The sequence below is a fragment of the Gekko japonicus genome, unplaced genomic scaffold, assembly GCF_001447785.1.
Source record: "Gekko japonicus isolate JY-2015 unplaced genomic scaffold, Gekko_japonicus_V1.1 scaffold6207, whole genome shotgun sequence".
NCBI lineage: Eukaryota > Metazoa > Chordata > Lepidosauria > Squamata > Gekkonidae > Gekko > Gekko japonicus.
Window position 1 is genome coordinate 8370 of NW_015171690.1, and position 25757 is coordinate 34126.

General features: G+C 50.3%; 1 protein-coding gene across 1 annotated transcript; it reads left to right on the forward strand.

The window, feature by feature from the left end:
* On the forward strand, positions 1 to 25587 carry LOC107117854 (long-chain fatty acid transport protein 1-like; the record flags this gene model as incomplete). The annotated part of the gene is made up of 5 exons (XM_015420018.1): positions 1 to 167; positions 17234 to 17628; positions 18595 to 18756; positions 19152 to 19221; positions 25496 to 25587. Coding segments are annotated over exons 1-5 (886 nt in total), but the record flags the coding sequence as incomplete, so codon positions are not given.
* Between the last annotated feature and the right edge of the window lie 170 nt (positions 25588 to 25757).

Consider the following 25757-nt stretch of genomic DNA (forward strand, 5'->3'; position numbering starts at 1 on the left):
ATGTACATGATCGGGGTCTGTACGGCTGCGTTTGGAACGCTCGGCCTCATGCGGTTTTTCGGCATGCCCTGGCTGTGGAGCGTGGCGGCTGCTCTGGGCATCTACATCGGCTGCGGCGGCTGGAGATTTCTCCGGATCATCTTTAAGACGGCCTTGAGGGATCTCCTGTAAGTGCAAGCGCCTCTCTGTGCTGTAACGCGCTGGATGGTGAACCAGAAACTGTTTTCACTTATTGATGACTCTGTACCTTGTTTCAGCACTAAGAAACTTAATGGGGCTTAGGGTGTGAGCTCTTCCCGGGCCAGGGCCGGGGGCGGGACAAGAGTGCGCTCCCTCAGTCTCATGGCATTTGTTAAGTTTCACCTGAAGGCATTTGGAACAGAAGCTTGTAGTAAATTGGATTTCTCGCTCTTAAGTCCCAGGGAGGTCAAGACAGAACTTGTGCTAAATCTTGTTCCTGTTTATTAAATCTCGTTCCTCCAGCTACGCCAGGTCAGGCAACTGGCTCCCTTCTTGCCTTGCCCATACCTAGCCACAGCAATCCATGCAGCAGTCACCTCCAGATCAGACTACTGTAACTCGCTCTGCACGGGGCTGCCCTTGAGACTGACCTGGATATGACAGCTGGTCCACAGTGCGGGGGCGTGAGTTCTCACAGGAACTCCATAGATGGCACCAGTGTTCCCTCTAAGCTGAGTTAGTGTGAGCTAGCTCACAGTTTTTTAGCCTCCGGCTCACACATTTTTGTCTTGGCTCAGGAAGGGATGGCTCCAGAGCAAATTAATTTAGGCAGCAGCCAAATCGCTCGCTCACCACTTTAATGCCAGTAGCTCACCAAGTAGAATTTTGGCTCACAACACTCCACAGCTTAGAGGGAGCATTGGATGGCACATATTCAATTGGTGCTCCACCAGCTGCACTGGCTCCAGGTTGAATACTGGATCGGATTCAAGGGCCTTTAAGGCCCTACACAGTCTGGGACTGATATATCTATGGGGCCGCCTCTCCTGATATATCCCCCAAAGAGCATTATGCTCAAGGAAGAAAGAACTTGCTGGTGATCCGTGGCCCCAAAAGTGTCCGGGTGTCCTCAACCAAAGCCGGGGCTTTCTCAGCCCTGGCACCGACCTGGTGGAACTCTCTGCCACATGACATCCGTGCCCTGCGGGACCTAACTCAGTTCCGCAGGGATTACGGTTGAGGACAGCTACGGGTTTTTAGCCAGCCCGGCTCCCTTCCTTCCTCCCCCCCTCCTCCCCACACCCGGGAAAGGACACTAAATTGTGTGTTTGTTGGCGCCATCTGAAATGGTTACTGAAATGGTTAGCCTAATTGTTAAGCTTATTTTAATTTAAATGTCATCTGAAATCGTGTATTTTTGGAAATGTTTTCCCTGCCCTGGGCCCTATTTACTGGGAAGGGCAGGTCATAAATCTACGTAAACAATAAGTCTACAAAGCTTGGTTTACCAGGGGACAAGGGAGAGCTGCATGGCTCATCTGTGCTAAAAGGAATTTTCTTACTGTGAAATGTAGCGAATGGCGTGTGGCGAAGAGGGCTCCCAGAACAAAGTACATAATATGCCGGGGGTTTTTTGCTGTCAAGTCGCAGCCTCCTTATGGTGGCCCCGTAGGTCAGTATGAGCCATTATGAGCCCACAGGCACCTTTGGCATTCTAACACAGCATGCTGAGTGCAGACACTTAAAATGGCTGCCACAGGAGGCGGAGCCAGCCACAAAATGGCTACCACAGCTTACCTTCCGTCGCACAGTGTAGATCCACTTGCTTTAATTACCGGATAATTTGCTGGATGGGGTTTTAAAGGTTTTCATGGTTTTTAAATCTGTATATCGCCTCGAGCCCCACAATCGTGGGGATTAGGCGATTCATAAATGTAGTGTCATAATTAAATAAATAAATCCTTGTGCTCTGGTGGCAGCTCCTACCGAAAGCAACGTTTAAAAAAAAAATCTGTAGAGTTAGTCGTATCTGTATTGGCCAATCAGAAGGCTTGCTGGGCAGAACACACACACACCCCTCACGTTCTACAAACACTTGGCAGGCACCAAGAAAGGTGTCGGCACTACCATGTTGAGGACCTCTGCTGTAGGGTTTTCAAGGTGAGAGACTTCAGAGGTGGGTTGCCATTGCCTGCCGCTCCATAGCAATCGTGGGCTTCCTTGGTGGTCTCCCAAGGAAGAGCCAGTTTGGTGTCGTGGTTAATTGCGCAGACACTAATCTGGGAGAACCAGGTTTGATTCCCCACGCCTCCACTTGCAGCTGCTGGATGACCTTGGGCAAGCCATAGTTCTGACAAGAGCTGTCCTTGAAAGGGCAGTCCTCGAAAGAGCTCTCTCGGCCCCACCTGCCTCACAGTAGGGTGTCTGTTAATGGGGAGGGGGAGGGAAAGGAGTTTGTAATCCACACTGAGACTCCGAGTGAAGGGTGGGGTATAAATCCAATCTCTCCTCCTCGTCCTCCATCTTTGTCTATTAACCTGGGCCGACCCTGCTTAGCTTCCCAGATCTGACGAGATAGGGCGAGCCTCAGAATCTCAAAGAGACAACCCCTCCAGAAGACTACTTGGGTTACCCAACAGGCCTGAAGAAAAATATCCTGTCCCTTCAGGAGAGGCTTAATGTGTGGAAATGGGCAGCTGAATCTCTTTAATAGCAGAGAGGAAGGCAACATTACTCGTTATATAACATTCCATTCAGCCCCCGGTAAAGGGATGGGACGTCTTCCTCCAGGCCTGTTTGTAGCTTTCCAAAAGACTCGAGGTTGTCGCTGGAATGAAACTCAGATAAAATCTCGGCTCCACAGCCTCGTTCCCGTTTTGATGTAACCTGGCAGTTTGGAGGCAGTAGACCGTAGAAGATCAAATCAGTCAATCCTAAAAGAAATCAACCCTGACTGTTCCCTGGAAGGCCAGATAATGAAACTGAAGCTCAAATACTTTGGTCACCCATTGAGAAGGGAGCACTCAGTGGAGAAGACCCTGATGCTGGGAAAGATTGAAGGTCAAAGAAGACGGGGACGGCAAAGGATGAGATGGTTAGACAGTGTCATCGATGCAACGAACATGAAGTTGAGCCAACTTCAGAGGACGGCGGAAGACCGGAAGGCCTGGCGTGATCTGGTCCATGGGGTCGCGAAGAGTCGGACTCGACTGTGCGACTGAACAACAACAAATACCGTAGCAGGCACACACCCAGACATGGACTCTACAATAGCCAGTTTTCTCTCCTTTTATCCCCACCGTAACCCTGTGAGGTGGGTCAGGCCGAGAGTGAGGGACTGGGCAAGGGCACCTGCTGAGCGCTGTGGCTGAGCGTGAATCCAAATGGGAGTTCCCTTGGCCCATGAGACCCTCCCTGGCACACTGTATGTAGTTGCATGGTCCTGTTTTCCTCACCCCCTTTTTTTAAAAAAGAAAGAACACCCAAGTAGAGACTGGGGGTCTCAGTGGAAAGGCCCAGGGAAAGGGGTCTTCCTTTGCTGCCAGTTGATTCTCTGCTCAAAATCATCTCCTTCTTACAGCTGTCATTCGTATGGAGTGTTGGTGGAAAGTGCTGTCAAGTCACGGCTGACCTGTGGCGACTCCGTGGGGTTTTCAAGGCCAGAGGCAGACAGAAGTGGTTTGCCAATGCCTGCCTCTGTGTGACGACACTGGTATTCCTTGGGAGCTCTCCCATCCAAATCCTAGTCAGGGCTGACCCTGCTTAGCTTCCGAGATCGAGCCAGGCTGGGCTATCCAGATCGGGCTAGCCTGGGCCGTCCAGATCCGGGGTGGGGGGGAGGGAGAGGATAATCATAGAATCATAGAGTTGGAAGGGACCTACAGGGTCATCTAGTCCAACCCCCTGCACAATGCAGGGAATTCACAAATACCTCCCCCCTCACCCCAGTGACCCCTGGTAAATGCCCAGAAGAGGGGGGGGGAAACCCTGACCAAACTGTCCTGGAGAATAATTGCTTCCTGATCCCAAAGTAGTGATCCCTGGGCATGTAAGAACGGGCTATGGATCAATGTTCCCTCTAAGCTGTGGAGTCTCGTGAGCAAAAATTCTACTTTGTGAGCTACTGGCATTAAAGTTGTGAGCGAGCGATTTGGCTCCTGCATTAATTAGTTTGCTCTGGAGCCCTCCTTCCTGAGCTGAGACAAAAATGTGTGAGCTGGAGGATAAAAACCTGTGAGCTAGCTCACTCTAACTCAGCTTAGAGGGAACACTGGCTATGGTAACTAAGCACTGATGCCCTCCTTTCCTGCCCTCCGATTTCGTGATCTGCCCTTCTTCCCTTGCCATCCTCAAAATTCCAAACACTTGTGGGTGTTTTTCCTTTCCTTGTGGGTGCAATCCTAACTTCTCAGTGGACTTGGAAGGGTATAACTCTGCTTAGGATGACACTGCAAGTGCGACGTGTAGTTTTGGCCCTTGAGCTGGGGAATGTTGATTTCATATCCCTGCTCTGACTGTGAAACTCACCAGGTGACCTTGGGATGGCAGAGAACTCCCAGCCTAAACCACTCCACAGGGTTGTCGTGATGGCAGACGGAGAGAAACCCCTCTGAATGCCACAGAATACCAGTGAGCTGTTCCCTCTCAGCTGAGTTAGTGTGAGCTAGCTCACAGCTTTTAAGCCTCCGGCTCACACATTCTTGTCTTCGCTCAGGAAGGATGGCTCCAAACTAATTTATGCAGCAGCCAAATCGCTCGCTCACAACTTGAATGCCGGTAGCTCACAAAGTAGGATTTTTGCTCACGAGACTCCACAGCGTAGAGGGAGCATTGCCAGTGAGACAGACTTCACATTTCTTACATGAAAATCACATGTAGGAAGTCAAATCATAGAGTTGGAAGGGGCCATACAGGCCCTCTAGTCCAACCCCCTGCTCAGTGCAGGATCACCCTAGAGCATCCTTGACAAGTGTTTGTCCAGCTGCTGCTTGAAGACTGCCAGGGAGGGGGAGCTCACCATCTCCCGAGGCAGCCGATTCCACCGCTGAACTACTCTGACTGTAAACCCCCCCCCCCAATATCCAGCTGGTGCCTTTCCGCCCGTAACTTAAACCCGTTATAAACCCGTTATTGTGAGTCCTCTCCTCTGCTGCCAACAGGAACAGCTCCTTTCCTCCTCTAAGTGACAGCCTTTCAAATACTTCAAGAGAGCGACCCTGTCCCTCCTCAACCTCTTATTCTCCGGATAGAACGTTCCCAAGATCTCTCTGTTAGGTGATCTTTATATCCATTGCCTGCTATTTCTTACACGGGTGAGATTTCTGTGTTGGGGAATCCAAAATGTACAACACACCGTCTTGATTCTCTTAACCTGTGCACGTCCCTGAGTTTAAATCGCCACCTGCTTCCTGCGGGTTCGTGCATCCTGGAGGTGTCCCCCCCCCTTTTTCTTGTCCAAGGATTTGGGGGCTGCCATACCTTAACAAAGACTGCTTTACTTCTTACAGTGTTTGTCACTGCCCTCTGGTTCTCCACTTCCTCCCTATTGCATGGCGAGTGAGAACTTAACAATGGGGATTAAAGCCCCCCTTAAGAATATGGAAAACGCAGCTAATGCTTGAAAAGGTTCTTCTGTTCTCTTCTTGGCAGAGCTCGGGGGTAAGGTCACTGTGACAAGCCAGCCTTCCTTGGCAAGGGGCCACCAGCTTGTTCCTAAAGCCACTCTCTCTCCCTCCCCCTTCCCTAAGCTCCTGCTTTGGACGCTCAAGTCAGGCGATTTTCAAGAGGTCATTGATTTGCATTGGCGGTTTAACCCTGGAGGAGGGAGAGCCCTTGGTCACTCCTCTTGATCCCCTGCCAAAGGAAGGCAGACTGATGTATTACTCTACCTCTGGGGAGATGGAAATCTGTCAAGTGTGGTACAGCTGGTCTTTGTCCCAGTGTCATGTATTTATTTATAACTGTCACGGCTCAGGTGGGGTGTCACCCGAGGACGCTGCCACCACTCTGGATTTAGGATCCCTTGAGCACACCCTCCCAAGACCTTCAGACCTCCCTTTTGGCCGAATAATAGGTGTGAGGACCAGGCAGAGTAAACAACAAGGAAAAGGTTTATTTTATAGGAGGTCAAACAAACAAGGTGCAGGAATAATAACAGTAAGTGGGTGAAAAGAAAAGAAATCAAATGTCCTAATGCATCTAAATATACACTGTCCCTAGCTCACTATCTCAAGTGGCCTTAGACTACTCACCCTTCCCTCAGGATGAGGGTTTCTTCCCCACAGCAGCCTCTCTTCGGGCCCTGTTCCCTGGGAAGAAGAACAGCTTCTCCTCTTGCACCAGTTGTTTTATTCCCCAGCCCTCTTCTTCCCTATTGGCCAAAATCGGCAGCAAAACTTCCCAAGGCCTTTTGGGGTTTGTAGGCCCAGCCTCCCCTACTGCTAGCCAGGCTCCCTGGGCACAGCCCAGATCATGACAATAACACTCAGAACCAGTTTGGTGTAGTGGTCAGGAGTGTGGACTCTAATCTGGGAGAACCCGGTTTGATTCCCCACGCCTCCACATGCAGCTGCTGGTGTGACCTTGGGTCAGTCATGAGTTCTTTCAGAGCTGTTCTCCCAGGAGCAGTTCTCAAAAGAGCTCTCTCAGCCCCAACTAACCTCACAGTGTGTCTGTTGTGGGGAGGGAAAGGGAAAGGAGATTGTAGGCCAGTCTGAGACTCCTTCTGGTAGAGAAAAATGGGGTTTAAAAACCAACTCCTTTTCTTCCGTGACAGCCCTTTTGAGGCTGCGCCCACCACCCTGTGTCAGAATTCAGAAGGTGCCCGCAGGTTCAGAAAGGCCGGGGACCCCTGATACAGAGTTCTGATGTACAAAAAATAAATGAGAGGCTGCCGTTCCATGTGTAATTGGGAACACATCCTAACGAACTCTGTGAGGCTCCTGCATAAAGACAGGTATCTTCCGGCTGTTTGTTGCATTTTGCTGGGGACGAAGGTGACTTCCACGTGGCTGTTTCTCCTGCCCAGTAGGGTGACCAACCTCCAGGTGGGGGCTGGAGTTCCCTCAGAATTACCACTGGTTTCCAGACTGCAGAGATCTGTCCCCCCCGGAGGAAACATTACAACAAACAGGACCACGGTGTATAATAGCTAGTAAAACAGTAAATCACCGTGTACAATTAAACAATATTTGTTGGTTTTTATATGCAATGTTTAGAATTCAAGTATTAACAAAATTACAACAATAACACTACAATAGGCTAAGCTTTATATTGCATATTGCAGTGTTATTGTTGTAATTTTGTTAATAATTGAATTCTAAACATTGCATATAAAAGCCAACAAATATTGTTTAATTGTACACGGTGATTTACTGTTTTACTAGCTACCCCCGGAGGAAATGGCAGCTTTGGAGAGTGGCGTCTGCAGCCTCACATCCCCACTGAGCTTCCCTCCAAGGGCATTGCCACGCAGATCTCCAGGAATTTCCCAAGCCAGATTTGACAGCCCAGTTCCTAAGTCCCCCATGGTGGCTGCCTCCCCCGTTACTGGAAGTATTATAACCTCATACCGCTTTGTCTGTGACATCATCTGAATTCTTTGCATTCACTGGAAAAGAACAAAGGAAGTCTGTAGCCCTGGGTTGTCGAACTCATTTGTTATGGGGGCCGGATCTGACATAACTGATACCTTGTCGGGCCCCTGGGCCACGTGTGTCGTAAAATGTCATGCCAGGTAGTGGAGATATAAACTTTATAAAGGACACAAACACAAAGGGGTGGTTTTTTTTTACTTAAAATAAAAGCATGCTTAAAACATTAGCACTCTTGCAATATTTTGTTTATTTAACAGTGTCTGATAACGGACATCTCTTGCTCTGAATTACTGCATCAAAATGTCTATGCTGTTGCAATCTTGAGTATGCTGTTCAGGTGTGTGTCTGTAAGCTGCAAACCTACGATGACGCAGCAGCAGCAGAACTGGAAGCAGCAGCAGAAGACAGCCAGCTCCACTGCGGGCCCGATAGAAGCCCTCCTAGTGGTCTGATCCGGCCCCCGGGCCGCACGTTTGACGCCCCCTGTTGTAGCCCCTTTCGCTGTGCAGATATAAAGGGAATAGCATATCTCCACAATGGAAAGGGTTAGAGACTTCGTGTTGTTTTGTTGTTTTTAATGGATGCTGGGAATTCAGAGGACGTGGCAGGCAGCTCATTATAATGCCGTGACAATTTGTCAGCTACTGATCACAGTCTCCCTGCCCCCCCAAAGCCTTCCAGTGGTACCTGAAGGGAATGGTGTCTGTGGGGAACTTGGGCTAGGGAAACAAGCACCAGTGTGTGTGTGTGTGGGGTGGGTGACCAGAAAGATCTAGACTCTCCCATCCACATGGCGGCTTTGCTGTGGATCCCCCCTTAGAGATCATAATAAAACTGGTTTAGAAAAGGTGGTAGAAAAGCTCAAAGGTACGCACGAGAGCACGACGAAGCCGCGCGGAAGGCGGAAGCAAACCCTGCCGCCCATCGTCAGCAAAGGTGGACTGGATGTACAGTGCGGAAATGATTGTAAACATTCTGTGGCAGTAAAAAGGTAAAGGTAAAGGTTTCCCTTGCTCGAAAGCCAGTCGAGTCCGACTCTAGGGTTGCGGTGCTCATCTCCGTTTCCAAGCCGAAGAGCCAGCGCTGTCCGAAGACGTTTCCGTGGTCATGTGGCCGGCATGACTAAACACCAAGGCGCACGGAACGCTGTTCCCTTCCCACCAAAGTAGTACCTATTTATCTACTTGCAATTTCTTGCTTTCGAACTGCTAGGTTGGCAGGAGTCTGTAGCAGTAAGAAAGGGCAAAAGTCCAGCAGTTCTTTGTGGCGGGGAGGAGCTTTCGTGAGTCCCCTGCTCACTTCCAGTGCATGAAGAAGTGAACAGTGACTCACGAAAGCTCCTCCCCTGCCACAAATTTTGTTAGTTGTTAAGGCGCTCCTGGACTCTTGCCCTTTTCTACCATTACAGACAGACTAACCACGGCTGCCCCTCTTGATCTAAATATTCTGCACTTCTGTTGGCACTGCAATGCTTTCAGTTACATCCTGGGGTACATAATACGAAGTGTGAAGGCCTGCCGCAGAATCTGCAGTTTCATTCGGCTTCGAGTTTGCGGCAGGGTTACTTCAGGACACGGAGCGCTGGATGAATGGGCTAGTTTTCCTGGCTCCCCCTCCCCTCCTTCCCCAGATACAATGGAGACGAAAAAAGTTGCAAATTGCATCTCCCCCCCCTTCTCTCTCCCCCTCCCTCACCTTTCACATGCATCGCAATGTGCGCTGCATACGGACCGGCTGATGTTCTGCAAAAGCAATCATGCGGGGATTACACACACACATCTTTCCACAACATGCTGTTTGTGCCAAAAAAAAAATAGTTCTCTTGTTACGTTTCAGGAAAGGGGGTTGGCTGCTAGGAAGCAGGGCTGTTCCGTCTTCAGCTGACTTTGCTCAAGCATAAAGGACTAGTGCATATTTACGTTTTGGACGAGCAGGTTGTGAAATAGTTTGCTTTTTAAAAAAAGGAAAATGGGAATAAAATGTTTTAAAAATAAAATATTTAAAAATGAAAAGATCCACACGTCAGCGGTTGGGCGTGTGATAGCGAGGGTTGCCAACAGGCCTGGAGAAGAACAAACTGTCCTTTAAATATGTCCCGCCTAATAGCATCATCAGGGCTTAGAAGCTAAGCGGGGTCGGCCCTTGTTAATATTTGGCTAGGAGACCACCAAAGATGTCCAGAGTCACGATGCAGAAGCAGGGAATGGCAAAGCCACCTCTGAACGTCTCTGGCATTGAAAACCCCACAGGGTACAACTTTGAAAGCTTTGTGCCGAAAGGCATTTGGCATTCTTTTTTATTGTCGTTGGCGGTGTGTGTTATTTTACGCTACGGGGACAATTGTTATCTGTTTTTGATTTGCTTATATATTAAATTACTGACGTTATGTCTTGTGCACATAATTGAATTGCTTCATTTATAGCTTGCATCATACTACTTTTTCCCCGGTTTCTTTGGGCTCGCCATCTTTTTTTTGATTTACCCGAACTTCATGGGGTTGCAAGCAATGCTCTCTCTAAGCTGTGGAGTCTTGTGAGCAAAACTTCTACCTTGTGAGCTACTGGCATTAAAGTTCTGAGCGAGCGATTTGGCTACTGCATACATTAGTTTGCTCTGGAGCCATCCTTCCTGAGCTAAGACAAAAATGTGTGAGCCAGAGGCTAAAAAAATTGTGAGCTAGCTCACCCTAACTCAGCTTAGAGGGAACACTGGTTGCAAGAGTTGGGTGCGACTTGATGGCACTTAAAATATCCTCTTGAAATGTATTTATTTTACAATATAGATACAATGTAGGCGGGTAGGGCGGGATATAAATCTCATTCTGCTCCGGGTGGGGTTCCAGGTTCTCACCAATGCTCCGTGCTGACTCTATCAATGTGCAATAGGGTTAGGTTGAGAGACAGCAACTGCCAAAGGCCATTTGTGCCGTGATCCTGTGCAAACTGACCTGCTCAAAAATAAGTTTGAGTCCAGTGGCACCTTTTAGACCAATAAAGTTTTATTCAAGGTATAAGCTTCCGTGTGCATGCACACTTCTGAAGAAGTGTGCATGCACACGAAAGCTTGTATACCCGGAATAAAACTCAGTTGGTCTTCAAGGTGCCCCCTGGACTCAAGCTCTATTGCAGCTTGGGTTTTTGCTTGTCTTTAAGGTGCTCAAACCTGCTGCCTCAGACCAGTGTGGTTACCCACCTGAATCGATGCTCGAACACTGTAAGCAGGGGTCATTTCGTAGAAAAAGAGGTGCAGGAGCTCATTAGCATAACTTATTTCCATAACTTATTTCCATATGCCGCACCCCCTGGCATCACCGGAAGTGTGTCAGAAGGCAACACCCACCGCTCAGGCTCCACTGGACTGTTTTGGATTGCTAGCTATTGGGGGAGGGGGAACGTGCAGATCTGTCCTGGCAGAGGAGGGAGAGCTTGTACCTGAATAAAACTTGGCCTTAAAGGTGCCACTGGACTGTTTTGGATTGCTAGCTATGGGGGGGGGCACGCAGATCTTCCCTCGCAGAGGAGGGAGAGCTTGTACCTGAAGGTGGTCCGGGAGGGGGGGGGGCTCTGCAACTTACCTGGCTGCTTCTTGTTCCTCGTGGCCTGACTGAGGGCTGCTGGGAGCAGGGGGCAGGGGCTTGATGCATGTGCCCGCCCCCTGGGCTCCTTACTGCTGGAGCTCCGCTCCTGTGTGCTCCCGCAGGAAATGACCCCTGACTGTAAGCAAATGGGGTTGATTTTTGAATAAACATGAATTAGGTTGTGCTGTCCGTGTGCTATATGGCTGAGGGCCTAACTATATGATTCTTTTTTCCTAGGTATGCCCCTGGGCTGGGTTGACAGTAGGGTTGCCAGCTCTGGGTTGGGAAATACCTGGAGATCTGGAAGATGGAGCCTGGAGAGGGCGGGGTTTGGGGAGGGGGTGACGTCCGCATGGTATAATGTCGGGTCCGCCCTCCAAAGTGGCCATTTTCTCCAGGCGAACCGATGTGTAGTCTGGAGATCAGTTGTAAAAGCAGGAGGTCTCCAGGCCCCCACCTGGAGGTTGGCAAGCCCAGTTGACAGAGGAAGTCTGGAAGTTCTGTACTTCCCAGGCAAAGTTGGAGCCAATTCAGATCCAAACTGTAGCTTGCAGGGAAAGTGGGCTGAAGTCCCTCATCCCACACTGTTTGTTCAATCTGAAATAGTCTCGGGAACTTTCTGTGGGCCCCGTTGGGGGTGGGGGGGCTCTGCAACTTACCTGGCTGCTTCTTGCTCTGACTGTGGGCTGCTGGGAGCAGGGGGCGGGGCTTGTTGCATGTGCCCACCCCCTGGGCTCTTTACTGCCGGAGCTGCGCTCCTGTGCGCTCCTGCAGGAAATGACCCCTGGTCGACATCATGCTTCCCCGATGGGGCAAATAGGGTGGGAAAGTCATGCAGGGGGAAGCTTAAACCCAGAGGAGTGTATCATGGTTCCCATCCACCTCAGACCTATATGAATAGGGTTGCCAACCTCCACACGGTGGCTGGAGATCTCCTGAGATTACAACTGATCTCCAGGCAACAGAGATCAGATCAACTGGAGAAAATGGTGGCTTTGGCAAGGGACTCTATGACATTATATCCCATTGAAGTCCCTCGCCCTCCCAACCCCTCCCTTCCTCAGGCTCCACCCCCAGGGTAATTCCCAAGATTATGGGGGTGGAGTCTTAGGAGGGTCGGGTTTGGGCAGGCAATGGACTTCAATATGGTACAATGCCATAGAGTCCACCTTCCAAGGCAGCCATTTTCTCCAGGGGAACTGATCTCTGTCGCCTGGAGATCAGTTGTAATACCAGGAGATCTCCAGCCACCACCTGGAGGTTGACAACCCTAGGGGAGGTGCAGTCATCTTGGGGGGGGAGTTAAAAGGAAAACCAGGCCTCATCTACTTACAACAAGGTCTAACTATAGAGTTCCTGGTGATTCCTAGAGCTTTCCGGAGGTGACGGTAAGATCATACTTTCTGGTTCCATGGCACTTCTGGGTAGTTCTAGGAATCAAAAGGAACTCTATGGTCAGAACTTCTGGAATTTTTCTTTTTTCTCCTGGGACTCCGCCCCCCGCCCCCAAACCTTCCCACTGGTCCTGGCCAGTGTTCCCTCTAAGCTGAGTTAGTGTGAGCTAGCTCACAGTTTTTAAGCCTCCGGCTCACAGATTTTTGTCTTGGCTCAGGAAGGAGGGCTCCAGAACACACTAATTTATGCAGTAGCCAAATCACCTGCTCACAACTTTAATGCCAGTAGCTCACAAAATAGAATTTTGCTCACAGGACTCTACAGCTTAGAGGGAACATTGGTCCTGGCAACCCTAGTCTTGAACTTAAGGCCCTGTGCATATAAAACACATGCTCTGCTGACTGAGCTATGGTGAGAATAGGACCGAAGAGCATTTTGTGCATCACTTTCTTGGGCATTCCATTTCTCCAGTCATTTAAAGAGAAAGTCCCTGGCTGCAGATGGGAGGGGGTCATGCTAAATGGACGTGGCTGAATGGGGGGGGAGGAATGAGGCTCTTTAGAACGAGGCCCCCGGAGTGTCTGCGATATCCTTATTCCACCTACCCCCTGCTCACACCCGTGGAAATCTGTAATGGAATGCAGAGCTTAATTCTGTGCATGACAGCTGCAGGCAACCAGCTAGCTGTGGGCCAGGAAACTGAAATGGATAGCTGTTTCCAGTGACTACCAGGAGCCCGGTTTGCCACGTGAATGGGTACTGAGATTACAGGGGGAGGTGGTGGAGAATCTGGATTCCTGAGCCTCTCAGCAGAAAAGAGGGGGGGGGTTTCTACACCTTATGATTGCAGAGAGGCTTTTGAAAATATGCAGGCCCAAGCGTCTGGACATCTGACTTCTTTATTCTTTTGTAGCTTTGAGTTATACACATCTTTCTGACACCGTCTCTCCTGTCCAGTGTTCCCTCTCAGCTGAGTGAGTGCGAGCTCGCTCACAGTTTTTTCGCTTCCAGCTCACACATTTTTGTCTCAGCTCAGGAAGGATGGCTCCAGAGCAAACTAATTTATGCAAGCAGCCAGATTGCTTGCTCAGTAATGCCAGTAGCTCACAAAGTAGGCTCTTTGCTCACAAGACTCCACAAGCTTAGAGGGAGCATTGCTCCTGTCCTCTTCTGTCTGCCTCGTTCACTCTCCCTCTTTCTGTCAATGGGCCGCCTGTTGCTGGGAAAAGCTTCCAGGTTGCAGAACTTTCAGCAGTATGCAAATGGGGTTGCCAGCCTCCAGGTGGCAGCTGGAGATCTCCTGCTATTACAACTGATCTCCAGCCGACAGAGATCAGGTCACCTGGAGAAAATGGCTGCTTTGGAAGGTGGATTCTGTGGTATCCAGGGCTGAAGTCCCCCACTGGAGTCCTTCCCCTCCCAAACCCCACCCTCCTCAGGCTCCACCCCCAAAATCTCCAGGTATTTCCCAATTTGAAGCTGGCATCCATATATGCAAGGCATCCATATATGCAAGGTATGCAAAATTCATTCCACCTCCCCCCACCAAAAAAAGCAAGTTTCACATGCAGTTTCTTAGTGCCACTTAGTCTGGGTGCAGAACTTGCTGTTTTATTATTAATTTTTAGTTGAAAGGATTTTTTTTTACCCCACCATATATGGCATGATAAAAAGTAGAGACATCACCCTGCCAACAAAAGTCCGTATGGTCAGAGCAATGGTATTCCCAGTAGTCATGTATGGCTGCGAGAGTTGGACTATAAGGAAGGCCGAGCGCCGAAGAATAGATTCTTTTGAACTGTGGTGCTGGAGAAGACTCTTGAGAGTCCCTTGGACTGCAAGAAGATCCAATCAGTCAATCCTAAAAGAAATCAACCCTGACTGTTCCCTGGAAGGCCAGATAATGAAACTGAAGCTCAAATACTTTGGCCACCCAATGAGAAGGGAGCACTCACTGGAGAAGACCCTGATGCTGGGAAAGATTGAAGGTCAAAGAAGACGGGGACAGCAAAGGATGAGATGGTTAGACAGTGTCATCGATGCAACGAACATGAAATTGAGTCAACTTCAGAGGACGGCGGAAGACAGGAAGGCCTGGCGTGATCTGGTCCATGGGGTCGCGAAGAGTCGGACAAATATGGCCCTGAAGGCATTTTGCAACCTCCGTTGAAAATTCAACACATTCGCAACACACTCGAAGCTGGCGGGCAGACGGTCCAGTGTCATCTTCCCAGTTTTCAAGGTCTTCCTGTCACAGCTGTTGTTACAGGAAACCAAACCCCTGAAAAGGGTTACCAGGGATTCGGCAGCCAGGCATTGTCAGTCACTGTGTGGGCTGGGCTTCTTTCTCTGTGTGGAATTGGTGCTTGGCTGCTGCTTCTCCCCACCCTCTTGATGGTCCTCTTGTAGCGTTGCCTGGTCCCCCCCAGGCCACCGGCAAGGAATGGGGGTGGGTTAGGGTTGCCAGATCCAGGTTGGGAAACTCCTGGAGATTTGGGGGTGGAGACTGGGGAGGACAGGGGGGCTCCCGGCTGGTATTTGGTGTGCGTGACGACGCCAGGCACGCTGGGGGCGGGACCACGGCCATACAAGGGAAAACCATAGAATTTTCCCTCGGATGGTCGTGGCCCCGCCCCCAGCATGCCCGGCGTGGTCGCGTCACTTCTGGGTGACATGCACGTCGGAGAGGAGCTCCCCCCGGGGCCCGATCCGGCGCCGCCAGGGAACGGGCCTCTGGGGCGGGGGGTTTCCCGCCCCCCCGGGGGGACTTGGCAAGCCTAAGATTCCAGTTGTAAAAGCCTACTCCATGGGGCTCAGTGCCATCGAACCCATCCTCCATAGCACCCATTTTCTCCAGGGGAATTGATCTCTGTAGTCTGGAGATGAGCTGTAATTCCAGGGGATCCCCACGTCCCACCTGTCCTCTTGAGGGCAAGTTAAAAGCTTGGAGGAGAGGGTGTTCTGCTGGATCTGGGTCTAGGCATGACGGAAAAGCTGGCGCTTGATGGTGGCCCTTCCAAAGATCTCAGTGATTCCATTCTCCCCCGCCCCGTGTCTTTGTTTGGTGCCGTACCAAAAGCCCTGGATCCAAATGACTGCAGGGAATTGTTCTTTGGCTCCCTTCCTCGCCTGCCTCTTGGAAAGAGCATGTGTGTCCCCAGCGGGAAGGGGGAGTCGGCCGGCTTTGTTCTCCCCTGTTGCACAAGCAAAAGCCGCGGATGGAGGGGAATGAGCCAAGGAGTTGGATGGGTGTGGAATGTGGGTTCCCATGAGAACGGCTCTGTTGTTTTGGAAAAGATTGAGTTGTGCGCAGGCCTGTAGCTACAGTGGGGCAGCTCGGGGCTAGGCCCCCTGACTTCCCATCCAGCCCAGGGCCCCCAGCAATAGTATGTGTGGGGAAGGAGCCGAGTATTCCTGCACAGCTATCTGGCACGAAGGACCAGCTATGGTGGTAGGGTTGCCAAGTGTATCTTCGCCAGGAGCGGGGGGCTCCCGGCCGGCGTCTTGTGCGTGTGTGCGTGTGCGAAGCGCGCGTGCACCGCACACACGTCACCCGGAAGTGACGGGAGGATGCCAGGCATGCTGGGGGCGGGGCCACGGCCATACAAGAGAAAACCATAGAGTTTTCCCTTGTATGGCTGTGGCCCCGCCCCCAGCGTGCCCATGTCACTTCCTAGTGACGCGCACGCCGTGGTGGGGTTTCCCCGGGGCCCGATTCCGCGGTGGAGGAAATCGGGCCTCCAATGCGGGGGTTTACCCGCCCCCGCCCCCACTTGGCAGCCCTATATGGTGGCCTTGTATGGCCGTGGCCCCGCCCCCAGCATGCCCATGTCACTTCCTGGTGACGCGCACGCGGGGGTGGGGTTTCCCCGGGGCCCGATTCCGCGGTGGAGGAAATCGGGCCTCCAATGCGGGGGTTTACCCGCCCCCGCCCCCACTTGGCAGCCCTATATGGTGGCCATGTGGAGCCAGAAAGCACCTCTCTATTTCCTCTAGAAACTGAATTAAATTACTTTTAATTTGATTAACCCGTGCCCCCTAAGGAATTTAAATGCCTTAAATTGATTGAGAAATGACTTTAAAAATCCTGGCTATGGGACTGGTTGTGCGGCGCCTGTGTTATTTTGGAAACCGGGTTCGGTTTTACCAGCTGCTGTTGAAGATCATTGAAACGTCTTGATTTATACCTGGGAGAGATGTACGGCTGTTATTCTTTGCGCAGTGGGCGTCTTCTTTCACAGTTCAGTTCGGAGGCCTAGGGACACTATTTATGCCTGGAATTACAGAGGAGCCTACTGTTGGTGTTGAACACGTTCTTTTTGTAAATAATGCTTAATTGTTATGAGCAGTCTGTTGGATACGTGCCTATACATTCTATTGGGACATGGCCACTAACCCATCTTAGTACTTTGATGAATGTAATATACAGTTTTGAGCCTATATAGTTGTGGACTGTAGAATCTTCCCTTGGTGGATGTTATTGGTGGCTATGCTGGTAGGTGATGGGCACTCTCCCAGCAGGTGAACTGGTCTAACCCTCCTGCGAGAGCCCTGCCGCCTGCCCCGGCCTTCTGCCTCTGGAAGGGCGAGCATTTGGACGAGGCAGTCCCCCCGGTATTGGGTTACTCTGCAGCCCTTTCTCCTCCCGGTTGGGAGCCCGACGCTCTGAGTCCTACTAACCGAGGCCTTCCTCTTTTCGTTGCAGGGGCCTATCAGTGCTTATTCAGGTCAAGTATGAATTGTACCGTCATCGGAAAGCCAACAGCAACGTGCCCAAGATCTTCCGGGATGTGGTCCGCCGGCACCCGGAGAAAGCGGCCCTGATCTACGAGGCCACCGACGACAAGTGGACCTACCGGCGCCTGGATGAGTTCTCCAACGCCGTGGCCAACTTCTTCTCCGAGCAGGGCTTCCTCCCGGGTGACGTCGTCGCCATCTTTATGGAGAGCCGCCCGGAGTTTGTGGGCTTCTGGCTCGGGATGGCCAAAGTGGGCATCGAGGCCGCCCTGATCAACTTCAACTTGCGCCTCGATTCGCTGCTGTACTGCGTGAAGACCTCAGGGGCAAAAGCCCTCATCTTCGGCGGGGAGCTGTCGGAAGGTGGGGCTTCCGTCTGTTTGCTTCCAGGCAGAACCTCAGTGGTCAGAGAGGAGGAACCTCTTTGGAGCATGATTCTTGAAAGACGCTTGCTCCCTCAGGCACCAAGCTGGGGATCTGTAGAAAAGTGCAATAGTCGAACAGCACCTTAAAGACTGACAACATTTGTGGCAGGGGAGGAGCTTTTGTGAGTCACTGGCTCACTTCTTCTTGGGCTCTTTTTGTAGCAGGTACTCCTTTGCATATTGAGCGACACACCCCTAATGTAGCCAATCCTCCAAGAGCTTACAGTAGCTCCTGTAAGAAGAGCTCTGAGAGCTCTTGGAGGATTGGCTATATTAGGGGTGTGTGGCCTAATATGCAAAGGAGTTCCTGCTACAAAAAGAGCCCTCTGAAGAAGTGAGCAGTGACTCACGAAAGCTCCTCTTCACAGGGACATTTGGAAATAGGGTTGCCCGCTTCAGGATTGAGAAATTCCTGGAAATATGGGGGGGGGTCCTTTGGGAGGGCGGAATATAGGGAGGGGGAGGGAGCTCAGTAGGCACATGATGCCATCAGTGTTCCCTCTAAGCTGAGTTAGTGTGAGCCAGGTCACAGTTTTTCAGCCTCCGGCTCACACATTTTTGTCTCCGCTCAGGAAGGGTGGCTCCAAAGCAGACTGATTTATGCAGCAGCCAAATCGCCCACTCACAACTTTAGTGCCGGTAGCTCACAAAGTTGAATTTTTGCTCGCAGGACTCCACAGCTTAGAGGGGGAGCATTGGATGCCGTAGAGTTTGCCCTCTGAAAGCTGCCATTTTCTACAGGGGAACTGATCTCTGTCACCGGGCGATCAGTTGTCATTCCGGGAGAACTCCAGGTCCCACCTGGAGGTTGGTAACCCTATTAGGAAGCCGTGCGGGAGCCAGGTGTCTCTAGTTCAAAGCTACTTGTAAAGTGCCCTGATTGTTGTTGTTGTTGTTGCTGCAGCGGTGTCCGAGGTGAACGGCATGCTGGGGAAAAATATGGTCAAGTTCTGGACCGGAGACATAAGCCCTGACTCCATCACTTCGGACACCAGGCACCTGGATCCTCTTCTGGCTCTGGCCTCAAAATCTCCTCCAGCTCAGGTTTCAGCAAAGGGACTGGACGGTAGGTCGGCCTTACAGGCAGATGCCTTTCTCCAGTGACTCACAGATCTGCCTGCGGGGTCCAGTGGGGATGTCAACAATTCTTCTTCCTTCAGGGTTGCCTATCCCGGGTGCAGGTTCTGTTTGGCCTTTCTTCCAGATCCACATTTCAGATGTCTTGGCCAGGCACCCAGCTTTAGCTCTCGGTCCCTTGAGGAAGTCCTGTGATCCGTGCAGAGAGCAGAACTGCCTTTGGCATCGGGGGCTGTGACCTGTCGCGGGTGGAGCCTGCTGGCTCAGCAGCGCCTTTGCCGATTGCGTCGGCCTCTGCTAGTAAAGCAGCGGCCTGGGAGATAGACACGCTGCCAAGCGGAGCGTGCTGCCAACTCCTACCTGATTCTTGCCTCTCTCCCTTAGATCGACTGTTCTATATCTACACCTCGGGCACGACTGGAATGCCAAAGGCTGCCATCGTAGTGCACAGCAGGTGAGGGGCATCCACGTGTAAGATCTGGTCACTAGGTCTTTCCTGCCAGCGTTCAGCATTTGTGGACATTTTAATTTTGTACATGGATTACTGGAAACTGGGGTAGGGGCAGGCCCATTGTTACGGTGGGGTTTTTAGGGGGCTCCACCCCCTTTCTTAAAGGCACCGCCCCACACGAATTTGTCCTGTCAATGGTTTTTTCAATCTTTTAAAAACATTTTTTAAAGGTGTGCGCTTCTTTAAGCCGAGTGGGATGCTGTAGTTGGCTAATTCCCGCACTGAGCAAGGGGGTTGGAGTTGGTGACCTCTAGGATCCCTTCTAACTCTGTGTGAAGAAACTGGTCTCCTTTAAGAGAATTTTTCTGCCCGAATGTTAGGTTTCATCACCCCCACCTGCCGGCTTGTTCTCAGAATTGTTGCTTAGGCTGGCAGAAGTGATTAACTTGCAGCCACTGAGAACTGCCATCTAAAGTGGTGGACAGCTTGCAAATTAGAAATCTGTCCTGGTAACAGAATTCTGACTTTTCTTTCTGCATTGAGAACTTCAGCCCCCCCCCAGGAAAAAAAATTCCCCCACAATCCACAAAATCCTGGCTACGGACCTGGGTAGGGGACAGCCCCTCTGTAAAGCCAGGTACTAGGAGAAGAGACCATCCCTGATTTCCTCTCTGTCTCTTGAGATTGCTGGCATATGGGAGGAGTAATGTAACGCACCTTGTGTTGGTGCAGTCTTCTGACGACTGTGCCTCTGGTATGATCCAGCAGGCCTGCTCTCACAATTAGTAAATTTCAGAGGCGGTAAACGTCTGAAACCCAGTGCTAGGAGGCAGCATCTGGCAAGGCCTGGCCTCTGCGCCCTGTTTGTTCCCTTCAGTTTCAGCAAAGGGACTGGACGGTAGGTCAGCCTTACAGACAGATGCCTTTCTCCAGGGACTCACAGATTTGCCTGCGGGGTCCAGTGGGGATGCCAACAGTTCTTCTTCCTTCAGGGTTGCCTGTCCCGGGTGCGGGTTCTGTTTGGCCTTTCTTCCAGATCCACGTTTCAGATGTCTTGGCCAGGCACCCAGCTTTAGTTCTCGGCCCCTTGAGGAAGTCCTGTGATCCGTGCAGAGAGCAGAACTGCCTTTGGCATCGGGGGCTGTGACCTGTCGCGGGTGGAGCCTGCTGGCTCAGCAGCGCCTTTGCCGATTGCGTCGGCCTCTGCTAGTAAAGCAGCGGCCTGGGAGATAGACACGCTGCCAAGCTGAGCGTGCTGCCGACTCCTGCCTGATTCTTGCCTCTCTCCCTTAGATCGACTGTTCTATATCTACACCTCGGGCACGACTGGAATGCCAAAGGCTGCCATCGTAGTGCACAGCAGGTGAGGGGCATCCACGTGTAAGATCTGGTCACTAGGTCTTTCCTGCCAGCGTTCAGCATTTGTGGACATTTTAATTTTGTACATGGATTACTGGAAACTGGGGTAGGGGCAGGCCCATTGTTACGGTGGGGTTTTTAGGGGGCTCCACCCCCTTTCTTAAAGGCACCGCCCCACACGAATTTGTCCTGTCAATGGTTTTTTCAATCTTTTAAAAACATTTTTTAAAGGTGTGCGCTTCTTTAAGCAGAGTGGGGTGCTGTAGTTGGCTGATTCCCGCGCTGAGCAAGGGGGTTGGAGTTGGTGACCTCTAGGATACCTTCTAACTCTGTGTGAAGAAACTGGTCTCCTTTAAGAGAAATTTTCTGCCCGAATGTTAGCTTTCATCACCCCCACCTGCCAGCTTGTTCTCAGAATTGTTGCTTAGGCTGGCAGAAGTGATTAACTTGCAGCCGCTGAGAACTGCCATCTAAAGTGGTGGACAGCTTGCAAATTAGAGATCTATCCTGCTAACAGAATTCTGGCTTTTCTTTTTGCACGGAGAACTTCAGCCCCCCCAGGAAAAAAATTTGCCCCACAATCCACAAAATCCTGGCTACGGACCTGGGTAGGGGACAGCCCCTCTGTGAAGCCAGGTACTAGGAGAGGAGACCATCCCTGATTTCCTCTCTGTCTCTTGAGATTGCTGGCATTATGGGAGGAGTAATGTAACACACCTTGTGTTGGTGCAGTCTTCTGATGACTGTGCCTCTGGTATGACCCAGCAGACCTGCTCTTACAATTAGTAAATTTCAGAGGCGGTAAACTTCTGAAACCCAGTGCTAGGAGGCGGCATCTGGCAAGGTCTGGCCTCTGCGCCCTGTTTGTTCCCTTCAATTGCATCTTGTTGGCTGCCGTGTGGAAACACGGTGCTCAGATCCAGCAAGGGGGTCTGTTGTCCCAGGGCTGTTGACCTCCCGTGGCGGCCATTTTGTGACTGTGATCACAATGTCGTGTCAGAAATCCAAAGATGTCTAAAGGCTCAAAAATGTCTCTTTAAACACCTTCCTTTAACTCACTGATGTGGTCTGCCTCCGCGGCGTGACTCCGGGAGGGAAGAGAAGGTAATTAAAGTTTAAGTACTTCCCCTTCCCTCCCTGAGTCCTGCTGTAGTGGTGGCACGTGCCAGCGAGAGAAGGGGAGGTATTTAAAGAGACATGAATAATTTTCAATAGCCTTAAATAACTTCTTTTTTCTTGTTGGTGCATGCTGCCGCCGCGGAGTAAATCAGGAAATCAGAAAATCAGACTTAATTAGATCATCACTAATTAGATAAGTCATTAATTTTATTTATTTGATTTATATCCCGCCCTCCCCATCGGAACAGGCTCAGGCGGCTTACATAAAACGCAGTAGTTACTAGTGATGATATAATTAGGCTTCCCGCTCCCGGTGTTCTCACCCCCACCAAAAATTTTCTGGCTACGACCTTGGAGGGTGCTGTCGTCACCAGCATTGTTATTGGTGGTGCCAGTGCATCCCCTTATTTTTTTTTAAAAGCCCTAAAATATCAATATATTGCTGTAGTGTGAATTCCCAGCTCTCATTGTTTACAAAAGTAAGCCGCTAGCCTAGGGGTGTCAAACTCATTTGCTATGAGGGCCAAATCTAACATAAATGGGACTTTGATGCGGCGCGCGCTCTGGGATTGACCCGGGAGTCCCCCGCTCCAGAACAAGGTGAGACTTGGCAACCCTATCACTAATTAGATAAGTCATTAATATTATTTATTTATTTATTTGATTTACATCTCGCCCTCCCCATCAGAACAGGCTCAGGCAGCTTACGTAAAACGCAGTAGTTACTAGTGATGATATAATTAGGCTTCCCGCTCCCGGTGTTCGCACCCCCACCAAAAATTTTCTGGCTATGAGCTTGGAGGGTGCTGTCGTCACCAGCGTTGTTATTGGTGGTGTCAGTGCATCCCCTTATTTTTTTTTAAAAGCCCTAAAATATCGATATATTGCTGTAGTGTTGTAATGATAGTTTAAGCAGGTTCTCTGAATTCCCAGCTCTCATTGTTTACAAAAGTAATCCGCTAGCCTAGGGGTGTCAAACTCATTTGCTATGAGGGCCAAATCTAACATAAATGGGACTTTGTTGGGCTGGGCTAGGTGTGCCATGTAAAGCCAGGTAATGGAGATGCAAACTTTATAAAGGACACAGACAAACACAATTAAAGGTATTATTTTTACCTAAAATACAAACAAAATACAAACATACTTAAAACATTCACAGGCTTGCAATATCTTGTTTATTTATCTGATGCCCCAGTGCTGCCTGGAATGGGGAGCAGACTCTTTCCACAGCCTGCTCTCATGGTCAATCATCTGAGCCTAGGACATGGGAGAACATGAAATGGCTGGGCACTATGAGCTTCACAAGCCCGCACGATCTTCCTGAAACAAATACCTGCCTTCCCTTCCAGTTGGGGCTCCGGCAGCCGGTGCACTGACGTAGACCCAAAGAAGTGGGGTGTTTGGAATTGACTGGGAAGCACAGGCACCAGTGTGCTCAGCGCTTCCAACCAGATGCAGCCAGCAGCAACGGCCAAAACAAGGCACTTTTGAGAACCCACATGGAAGAGGGACCCCTAGGCGGATGGACAGCCTGACTGATGCCGCAAGAGAGGGGGCAGGGTTTGCGCCTGAAAAGGCTCCCACAAAGCTTATTAACATTAAAACATACGAGGGAGGCAGTAGTGCCAAGATTAAAAGGTACGCATGTGGCTGGGCAGGAAAAGAGGCTTCTCTCGCTCGCCACTTCACACACCCAGCCACCGGGAAATGCCACGTGGCTCTGTGCCTGCTCGCTGCCCCCCACCCCCCCACCTGTTCGCTCCGCCCACCTGCTTTCGTGACCCTGCACTGACTGGAGTAGCTGATTTTTTTATTGCCTGCTTGCTCTTAACAACAAAGCTGTTTGATTTTTAATTCTGTTCTTTACTGATTAATAACACAACACACGAGGGAGGCAGTTTACGGGCTGGATTAAATCCCTGGGCGGGCCAATTCTGGCCCGTGGGCCATATGTTTGACACCCCTTCTAGCCCATTCTATTGCAAAGACATGCCCATTTTCCTCATGTCTCTGGGGGGAAGGGACTGGAGGCTTACTTTTTTAAAATAACGAAAGCTGGGAATTAAGAGAACCTGCTTAAACTATCACCACAACACTACAGCGATAGTTTAGGGCTTTTATTTTTTAAATAACCCAAGTCACTTGTCTTCAGGATGGGGGGTGGTGGAAAGAGGGAGTGTTCTAACAAGGACGGCAGTCCAGTTATTGAAAAGTGGGCTTCAGGTAGATGGAGCAATCAAAACTGATAGAAATGCTACGCAATAGGAAAAAACCGTCTCAGCATTGACTTCCAGAAAAACATCAGGGTAAAAGTGGCCTCAAAATAGCTGGGGGAAACCCTGGGGGAAAACCAAAAAACTGAAGTGTAAACTAAAGGCAGAAAAATGCATCAGAAATTGGGGCCAGACCTGATTAAAAAAGAAAAGAAAAGCTACACACCAAGAGAAAAGCCCACGGGGCATAGAGAGCCAGTTTGGTGTAGTGGTTAAGTGTGTGGACTCTAATCTGGGAGAACTGGGTTTGATTCCCCACTCCTCCACTTGCACCTGGCTGGATGGCCTTGGGGAAGCCGTAGTTCTGATAAGAGCTGTTCTTGAAAAAGAGCAGTTTCTGTCACTCAGCCCCACCTACCTCACAGGGTGTCTGTTGTGGGGAGGGGAAAGGAAAGGAGTTTGTAAGCCGCTCTGAGACTCCTTCGGGTAGTGAAGGGCGGGGTATAAATCCAATCTCTTCTTCTTTTTTTTAGAAGTTTTTACTTTGAAGTGGCTCTGCTTTCACCAAATTTCTGTCTCTAGGAAGATCTTGATGCCCTGTATTCATATGCACCCCTTGAGCATAAGAGCCCTGCTGGATCAGACCAGTGGTCCATCTAGTCCAGCATCCTCACACAGTAGCCAAGCAGTTCCTCTAAAGTGCCAACCCAGGGCATAGAGGCCAAGCCCTTCCCCTCATGTTGCTTTCTGGCACTGGTATTCAGCAGTTTACTGCCTCTGAACACGGAGGTTCCCTTTAGTCACCATGCCTAGTAGTCACTGATGGATCTGTCCTCTATGAATTTGTCTTACCCCCTTTTAAAACTGTCTATGACTGTGACCATCACTACATCCTCTGGCATCCAGTACCACACTTCAATCCCTTGTTGCATGAAGAAGTATTTTCTTTTGCCCATCCTGAATGTACTGCCGATCAACTTCATTGGATGGCCTAGAGCAGGGGTGTCGAACTCATTTGTTATGAGGGCCGGATCTGACATAAATGAGACCTTGTTGGGTCGGGCCATGTGTGTCATAAAATGTAATGCCAGGTAGCGGAGAGATAAACTTTAAAGGACACAAACGCAAAGAGTTTTTTTTAACTTAAAAACATGCTTAAAACATTAGCACCCTTGCAATATTTTGTTTATTTAACAGTGTCTGATAACTGACACCTCTTGCTTTGAATTATTGCATCGAAATGTCTGTGCTGTTGCAATCCTGAGTATGCTGTTGAGGTGTGTATCTGTAAGCTGCAAACCTACGATGACGCAGCAGCAGCAGAACTGGAAGAAGAATCAGAAGACAGCCAGGTCCACTGCGGGCCTGATAGAAGCCCTCCGGGGGCCTGATCTGGCCCCCGGGCCGCTTGTTTGACACCCCTAGCCTAGAGTTTCTAGTATTTTAGGAAAGGAGAAAAAGTTCTCTTTGTCAGCTCTCTCTACCCCATGCACAATTTGTAAACCTCTGCCCCGTCCCCTGCTTAGTTGCCTCTTTTCTAAACTGAAAGGACCTAAACTCTTCGGCTTTTCCTTGCTTCCTTTCAGATATTACCGAATAGCAGCTTTTGGATATTATGCCTACAGAATGACTCCTGACGACATAGTGTATAACTGCCTGCCCCTGTACCATTCAGCAGGTAGGCAAGAACCGTCTCATGACTAGTGCTGGTGTCGGCAATGATTCTCTGCTGTTAAAGAGAAACTTCCTCTGAAGTATGTGATTCTTTTTCCAATGGAGATGCTTTCCGATGGGTAGCCGTGCTGGTCTACAAAAGACAAGCTAGACTTGAGTCCAGAAGCACCTTCG